Consider the following 9,197-nt stretch of genomic DNA (forward strand, 5'->3'; position numbering starts at 1 on the left):
AATAGACAGTTCAACTGGATAGGACACAGGTGTGATGGGCAAAATATTTTTTATCTGTGTTCAAGTGTCCTCTTTATTTGCTTGTCGGCTTTGTATACTGTAAACCCAGAGTAAATGTTTATTTTGTTTTTATGCCTCCATTGACGAAGTCGCCGGAGGCATTATGTTTTTGGGTTGTCCGTCCATATGTACGTGCTAATTTTCTCTGATTTCTCTGCAACCGTTTATATGATTGACATGAAATTTTCACCATAGGTGTGACTACTTGTGTAGAATGGTTTAATGATCATTATGACATAATAGGTCATGATGTGTTGGGGGGGGGGGGGATCATGGAAAAATATTCAAACTTGGCACATGTCAAATACTCCCCATTGGAAATGAGTTTTTTTGTTTTGTTTTGTTTTGGTGTGATGTCGTATGTCTTTGTATATGGTGTCCACCATACTGTATATGGTGGCTTTGTTGTTGTATCATAATTGCATATGTCGAACACTTTATCTGATCAGTATGAAAATTTGAGGGTCATCTAGGACCAAATTGTACAGGGGGAAGAAATTGATGTCATCGGTCACATGGTTGCATCGTGATGTCACCGCCGACTTAGTATCTCTGCTCCGTTGTTTTTTGTTTTTTTACTTAAAAAAAAAAATAAAAAAACATCAAAAATCTCCGAAATGGCTGAACAGATTGAGGCAAAACTTTACAGGAATGATTGCCTATCCATGAGGAACAAAGTGTTCTCCACCTATGATGTTATGGGTCACATGGTTTGGCATCTGATTTTTTTTTTCTTTTAAAGAATAGACCTTTAAAAAATCTTCTCCATAATGGCTTGACAGATCATAGGGAAACTTCACCCACATGTTCCCCAAACCTTGGGGACACTAGGGTGTTCACGAATAATTAATAAGCCACATCATCTGGCAGCCATATTGGGTTGAATGAAAATCTTTAAAAAAATAAAAAATTCTCTTGAACCGCTTCATCAATCGAAGTGAAACTTCACAATTATAATCTGGTAATAATGGGTAACATTTGCTTTAAATTTCAACCAGATTGGATGCATGGTTTGGCAGCCTGAATTATTTAATATTTTTAATCTTGGTTCAGGGATTTAAATCAAACTTGGTACAAGTATGTATGTTGATGGAATAATGTGGGCGGAAGCATATCTGGTGATGTCGCGATGTCAAAGAGTGCCCTTGGAGTTATATTTTGACAGAATGGATGATTTTGTGGTGTGCGCATACAGGCGAGACGTGTGATGCATCTGCTGGAGCAGCCATACACTGATCAACCTGAAAAAGAAGAGCAACTGGCACATGCTGGTAGATCACTGCCTCTCGGTGCCATGGCAAAGAGTGAGCATGAAGAGGACACAGATGAAGCTGGGACAATGGGAAGGGATGAAGTGGGTGGTTATGCAAGCCACCCACCTGCATGGGCTCGTAGTCTGGCTGTCACATGATCCTCGTAATACCTCACTGGAATGTTGGAGGCCAATTTCATTCTAGCAGATGGCAGCAGATGTTGAATCTGCATCTATGATGATGAGAACATCAACCTATTTCTCTAGGCTGTTTTCGTTTGATATGCTCAAATGCTGTAATGTTTTTGAATTTTTTTTCCTTGGCAAGCAAGGGTTTCATCATTAAACGCTCATATAAATCCTGATTGTTTACACAATGGAAAGTTGCTTTGGCAGATTGTTAACCGAGGGTGTAATCTCGCTGGGCGTGTCATATAATTTCCACTTTTTTGTCAATTGGATACTGTTACTGAATTTTCGATTGTAAAAGGAATTTGGACAGATGTTTACTCATTATTTGAGGACAATAGTTACTTTTACTATTTCATTGCTACAAATAAGGCAAAATGTTCCATATGGTTTCCTTTGATTGTAATTATATAAATGTTTTCTTGTGGTGATCAAACATTTTCCCTTTGGCTTTAATGGAGTTGCAATTGCTACCATCCCAAAGTTCATAATGCCTCCTTTCTTTCTTTTTAAACACCCTTCCAAATTCCATGATTAAAAATGGATATAATCGGACATGGTCCACAAGCAATTAATTGTCCTGTGTTAATGTGAACAGTATGACAATTTGCCTGCTGCATGAATGGAACAATGCAAAATGGTAAATTGCATTACACATTCCATTGTTTGCTTTAAATAGGTGTATGTGAAAGTATGTTCTTCTCCTTGATTGATGAAAATGATGTTATTAGTACATTTTACTTGCTCAACTAGGGAAATTTGAAGAATAGCATATACAGTGGGGAGAACATGTATTTGATACACTGCCGATTTTGCAGGTTTTCCCACTTACAAAGAACGTAGAGGTCTGTAATTTTTATCATCGGTACACTTCAACTGTGAAAGACGGAATCTAAAACAAAAATCCTGAAAATCACATTGTATGATTTTTAAATAATTAATATGCATTTTATTGCATGAAATAAGTATATGATCACCGACCAACCAGTAAAAATTCCGGCTCTCACAGACCTGTTAGTTTTGTCTTTAAGAAGCCCTCCCATTCTCCACTCATTACCTGTATTAACTGCACCTGTTTGAACTTGTTATCTCCATAAAAGACAGCTGCCCACACTCAATCAATCAGACTCCAACCTCTCCACAATGGGCAAGACCAGAGAGCTGTCTAAGGACATCGGGGACAAAATTGTAGACTTGTACAAGGCTGGGATGGGCTACAGGACAATAGGCAAGCAGCTTGGTGAGAAGGCAACAACAACTTGGCGCATTTAGTAGAAAATGGAAGAAGTTCAAGATAAGTCAATCTCCCTCGGTCTGGGGCTCCATGCAAGATCTCACCTCGTGGAGCCTCAATGATCATAAGAGGTGAGGGATCAGCCCAGAACTACATGGCAGGACCTGGTCAATGACCTGAAGAGAGCTGGGACCACAGTATCAAAGAAAACCACAAGTAACACACGACGCCGTCATGGATTAAAATCCTGCAGCGCACGCAAGGTCCCTCTGCTCAAGCCAGTGCATGTCCAGGCCCGTCTGAAGTTTGCCATTGACCATCTGGATGATCCAGAGGAGGAATGGGAGAAGGTCATGTGGTCTGATGAGACCAAAATGGAGCTTTTTGGTTTAACCTCCACTCGCCATGTTTGGAGGAAGAAGAAGCACGAGTGCAACCCTAAGAACACCATCCCAACCATGAAGCATGGAGGGGGAACATCATTCTTTGGGGATGCTTTTCTGCAAAGGGGACAGGATGACTGCACCGTATTGAGGGGAGGATGGATGGAGCCATGTATCGCAAGATCTTGGCCAACAACCTCCTTCCCTCAACAAGAGCGTTGAAGATGGGGCGTGGCTGGGTCTTCCAGCATGACAATGACCCGAAACACACAGCCAGGGCAACTAAGGAGTGGCTCCGTAAGAAGCATCTCAAGGTCCTGGAGTGGCCGAGCCAGTCTCCAGACCTGAACCCAATAAAAAATCTTTGGAGGGAGCTGAAAGTCTGTGTTGCCCAGCGACAGCCCCGAAACCTGAAGGATCTGGAGAAGATCTGAATGGAGGAGTGGACCAAAATCCCTGCTGCAGTCTGTGCAAACCTGGTTAAGAACTACAGGAAACGTGTGATCTCTGTAATTGCAAACAAAGGTTTCTGTACCAAATATTAAGTTCTGTTTTTCTGATGTATCAAATACTTATTTCATGCCATAAAATGCAAATTAATTATTTAAAAATCATACAATGTGATTTTCTGGATTTTTGTTTTAGATTCCGTCTTTCACAGTTGAAGTGTACCGATGATAAAAATTACAGACCTCTACGTGCTTTGTAAGTGGGAAAACCTGCAAAATCGGCAGTGTATCAAATACTTGTTCTCCCCACTGTATATATATATATATATATATATATATATATATATATATATATATATATATATATATATATATATATATATATATATATATATATATATATATATATATATATATATACATACATATATATACATATATATATATATACATACATATATACATACATACATACATACATACATACATACATACATACATACATACATACATATATACATGCAGTGTTGGGCACAAAAGCGATAATCTGATAACAGATAATTATCAGTTAACTTTTTTATCAGAAGTTAACTTCCATTTATCGTTATCGGACCAGTTAACTTCCGATAACTCGATTTTTTTTTCCTCCGATAACATTTTTATCGTTTTACTTTTTTGCAGGTTCTTCAGTATCATCGTCAACTTGACAGCGTTCAGTTCTTGCTTACCAGTTACCAAGCATTCTTTGCAACTTACAAGACTGGAGTCTACAACCATGGAACACCAAGAAGAAGTTCTTGACATTGAGATAACCCAGGAGATAACCTTCCTGAAGGAGTGGGCCAAAGTCATGTCCCATGTGGCTATCGCCCTTGACACCATCCAGGGGGAGAAGAACGCCTACCTTGGAACCCTCCTTCCCACAGTGGCCATCACCCTCACGAAGCTCAGGAACATGAGGAACAGCTTCGCCGTCTGCAAGCCACTGGTTGACGTCCTGGTAGTAGCCATCGCCACCCGGTTCAACCACTACCTGAACGACCGGGACTGCCAGCTGGCAGCTGCCTTCCATCCAAAGTTCCGGCTCCACTGGCTGCACAGGTTCGACAGAAACCTAACGGTCTCTGTCAAGACCGCCATGGAGGACGAGGTCGAGAGAGCATTGAGGGTCGTGAGGGACCGGAACGGCGACAACACCACCAGCTCTGACGAAAGCAGCATACATGACGACCTCTTCGCTGGGTGGACGGCCGCTGGCTCACGTACTAGTGTCAAGCAGAAGGCCAAGAAACTTGTCGACACCTGGCTGGACATTGATGGGAAGGAGGGCATGGTCGACTCTGACTTCATGGGGGAGGAGATCCTCACCAACCTCTTCCTGAAGTACAACACCCCAATTCTGTCCTCTGCTGCAGTGGAACGGCTATTCTCTCTCGGCAAGGACATCCTGAGGCCCAAGAGGTCAAGACTGTCAGCTGGGCCTAACTTTGAGAAGTTAGTCTTCCTCAAGGGCAACCAGCACATAGTGTCATAGACTCTAAGAAGACGCATAATGCTTATTTTATTCTTGGGTTTAGCAAAAATAAGCCTTTTCTATGGGTTTTGAAGCTTTTTCCTTGTTTTTTGAATTTTTGTTAAACAGTAGTTATCTTTATCGGATTATCGTTAACTTCCGATAACTTTATTATAATTATCGTTATCCAACTTAAAAATTGGGGTTATCGGATTATCGTTATCGAAGTTAACTTTTTGGTTATCGGTGCCCAACACTGTATATATGTATGTTTATATGTATATATATATATATATATATATATATATATATATATATATATATATATATATATATATATATATAATATACAGTAATACCTTGACATACGAATGCTCCGAGTTACGAGCCGTTGCTCGGACAATTTTTACCTTCGCAAACTTCGTTTTACGAAGGTATTGTATTGACCCCTGTGTATTTATTTATTGGTAAATATGTGTGCGGACAACATTGCACAAAAACTGCTGGACCGATTTGCATGAAATTTTCAGAGATGATGTGCAGTTACTCAAGGACGCCAGGCGAAGCTTTTGGGAGCGATCGGATCAAAGGTCAAGGTCAAGGTCACAAAAAGGTCAAAATCGTTTTTTTGCGATTAAAGTGTCAATTCTGTTCCGATTTACATCAAATTAAGTCCAAAATGTTCAGTATTCAAATCCCAATCCACTGATATAGCGTATGGTATAGTGTTTGCAACCCTAGTTAGTCTGTGGAAGTCAAAGGTCAAGGGGGTCACCAAAATGGAGTTTTTGATTGGGAAGCATTGTGGACAACATTACACAAAAACCACTTCGCAGATTGTCATGAAATTTTGTGGATGTGTTTGGCATCACGAGAGGACAAATCGATTAGATTTTGGGAGCGATCGGATCAAAGGTTAAGGTCAAGGTCACAAAAAGGTCAAAATCGTTTTTTCACGATTAAATTGTCACTTTTGTTTTGATTTACAGCAAATTAACTCCAAAATATTCAAAATTAAATTCCCCATCCTCTAATATGACACATGGTATAGTACTTTTGTCACCCAAGGCAGCGGTTGGGGGTCAAAGGTCAAGGGGGTCACACAAATTCACATTTATATCGGAAAGCATTGTGGACAACTTAACGCAAAAAAAAACAAAACGCAGAGAGGCTTTAATTGTTTTGGATTTGTTTGGCATCATGAAAGGACAAATCCATTAGATTTTGTCAAAAAGATCAATCAATTTGATCGGATCAAAGGTCAAGGTCACAAAAAGGTCAACATCGTTTTTTCATGATGAAAACGGTTAATATGTTTCCGATTTACATCAAATTAACTCCAAATTGTTCAGTGTTCAATTCCCCATCTTCTGAAATGACACAAGGTATAGTACTATTGTCACCCTAGGTAGCGGTTTTGGGTCAAAGGTCATGGGGGTCACGAAATGCATATTTGTATTGAGATGCGTTGTGGACAACTTAATATAACGGTAACTAGTGGCTGCGGCGAAGGTATGCGCTCTACGAGTGCCCGTTCCAGTTTGCTTTGTGTTACGAGTCTAGATCCGAGTTACGAGTGGAGCGAGCTTTTAGACGTGCGCAGCCAAGCAAGCGAACACCCGCATCTCCCGCCTTTTCACGCATCTCCTGCCACTCACTCGTTCAGTTCTCTTTGTTATCTCGTTGAGTGGGGTCGTACCGTAGTAATCTGTGTTGTGTTTACCTCTTGTTTTTTCATTGGTGCAGTTATTTTGCCAAGCTGTTGGCAAGAAAAAACCAAGTTATTTTGCCAAGAAAAAACAAATGAAAAAAAAATTGTAGCAATTAAGTGCAATGGCAAAGGGAATAAAAAAATAAAATGTAAAAAAAAATTGTAGCAATTCAGTTTCGCGATAAAGTGAATTAAAAAAAAAAATTGTATCAATTACGTTTAGCGATAAAGTGTGATGAGACCTTCAAATCTCCTCCGCCTATCTCCTCCATCACCACCACTGCCGCCACCTCCACCGCCACAGCCACCTCCACCAGAATCTTCCGTAAGCCGAAGTCATCTCATCTCCAAGGTAAATACACTTTATAAAACCAGTTTATTTATTTATTTATATTCTATTTTATTATCTTTGTATTCATTATTTATTATTTATAAATACATTTCTCATTTTTAAAACTACGTAACAAAGAAATTGGGGTGTTTTTTGGTTGGCTGGAACTGATTAATGGTATTTTTAATTTCAATTGGGAAAATTGTTTTGATATACGAGCAAGCCGAGTTACGAGCTCGGTCACAGAACGAATTAAACTCGTATGTCAAGGTATTACTGTGTGTTGTTGTTGTTCATCTTTCGGCTGCTCCCGTTAGGGGTCGCCACAGCGGATCATCCGTTATGATCCGCATACTGATTTGGCACAGGTTTTACGCCGGATGCCCTTCCTGACGCAACCCTGGTCGCCTCTTACGACACAGGGATCAGGATTTGGGTTTCACCATGATTCCGGGCTGCTCTACACCCTGCCCAGTGCAGAGCCCCCGTCCTCAAGCGATCCTCCAACCCAAGCCTCCGAGTAGCCAGATTACAGGCGCACGCCACTACGCCCGGTTAAGGTATTACTGTGTGTGTATGTGTATATGTATGTGTATATGTATGTATATATATATATATATATATATGTATGTATGTATGTATATGTATGTATGTATATATATGTATGTCAGCAATGCCAACCCTCCCGATTTCATCGGGAGGCTTCCGAAAATTCACACAAACTCCCGCCCTTACGATCACTATCCTTATCCTCCCGAAATTTTGATATTTTTGCACTGTTCACTAATCAGAATGTACTAGTATGAGAATTGAATGAAAAGCATCGTCTGCTACGTATAGCATGTGGTAACTCCATAACGTTCGCTGCTACCAAATTGTACGTAAAAAAATGCAAATTCAAATGAGGAGCAGCGAAACATTGGGTCTGGATCTCGCTTAGGCGATCATGCACTGAGATTTAGTGCATGCGGTATGTGTGCAATACAGTGCATGCGGTATGTATGCACAGTGTATATGCATGCGATACGCTCACTGCATGCAGCTGGGCCCCGTACCAGCCCGGCGGTCGCGACCACCGTGCGGTGTTTAACAGCCGCTAGAGTTCTACGAGTCGCGCTGCAGCTGTGGAACATCGACTTCGAAGTTACCGATGCTTCAAGCCCTCGATGTTGATTACGAAATGGCAGAAAAGAAGCTTACGAAGACCAAGAAATGGTCTCAGAAGTACAAGACCGAATACAGTCTCCAATACCCGTGTATTCGAAAGTCTGAAAGAGGAATTCATCATGCGTATTGTACAGTATGCAGCGTTGATATTTCAGTTGAGCACGGAGGTCGCGATGATATTCGGAAGCACTTGGAAGCAAACGGCACACAGACATTGCAAAGGAGAGATCTTCGAGCACGAGTACCGGTACACTTCTGAATTATTTCACCAAACAAGGGACAAGCGAGGAAGAGGATGTTACTCGAGCGGAACTTCTCTTTAGTGGATTTATTGTGGAACATAACTTGCCCATATCAGTCTCAGATCATGCTGGACCTCTATTTCAAAAGATGTTTCCAGATTCAAAAGTTGCTTCAAAGTATGGATGTGCAAGAACAAAAACTTGCAAGATGTGCAAGATGTGCAAGAACAAAAAAAAAAAAAAAAAAAAAAAAAAACAAGAACAAAAAGCAAGAAAAAAAAAAGAACAAAAAAAAAAAAGAACAAGAACAAAGAAGAAAAAAAGAACACTGGTCAACAATTTTTTACTTTCTGAATGTTGTCTAGATTTCTACAAGTGAATTAGGGTATTCTGGCACTGCTGAATCAGGAAATGGCATCCGTTTCTCTCCATCAGGTCAGGTTTTTGTGCTAAGTTGATTTGAAAAAAATCAGATCTTGTGACAAAATCAATTACATTTTTGTGGCATTATCAGCTGATTTTTGTCAACACATATCATCCTAAACATGTTTTTAGAAAAAATGTTTTGCCAACAACATTTATTGATATACATGATAGAAACATCGATATACTGTCATCTGAATGGTGGGCATTGATAAAGGTAAGTACAAGTAAATTGCATGTTGC

At 40.2% G+C, this 9,197-nt stretch overlaps 2 protein-coding genes across 2 annotated transcripts in view; both read left to right on the forward strand.

Annotated features, from left to right (window-relative positions):
• The window catches only part of SELENOO (selenoprotein O), a 70,709-nt gene extending 68,637 nt beyond the window's left edge, over window positions 1–2,072 (forward strand). Inside the window, exon 9 of the mRNA XM_085870313.1 lies at window positions 1,256–2,072. Coding sequence (XP_085726439.1) covers window positions 1,256–1,471 — 216 coding nt within the window. The 3' untranslated portion in view covers window positions 1,472–2,072. The remainder of the gene's footprint in view (window positions 1–1,255) is intronic.
• A 1,984-nt stretch (window positions 2,073–4,056) lies between these two features.
• On the forward strand, window positions 4,057–8,870 carry LOC147032580 (uncharacterized). Its single transcript, XM_085870317.1, has one exon. The coding sequence runs from the start codon at window positions 4,343–4,345 to the stop codon at window positions 5,099–5,101; it is 759 nt and encodes a 252-aa protein (XP_085726443.1). The 5' UTR covers window positions 4,057–4,342; the 3' UTR covers window positions 5,102–8,870.
• The last annotated feature ends 327 nt before the right edge of the window (window positions 8,871–9,197 follow it).

Source organism: Eptatretus burgeri, chromosome 2 (assembly GCF_056783735.1).
Source record: "Eptatretus burgeri isolate ZD-2024b chromosome 2, Ebu_testis_v1, whole genome shotgun sequence".
Taxonomy (NCBI): Eukaryota; Metazoa; Chordata; class Myxini; order Myxiniformes; family Myxinidae; genus Eptatretus; species Eptatretus burgeri.

What these genes read in the sequence shown, in the direction of transcription:
- LOC147032580 (XM_085870317.1), top strand. Translation starts at nt 4,343, where the DNA reads ATGGAACACCAAGAAGAAGTTCTTGACATTGAGATAACCCAGGAGATA.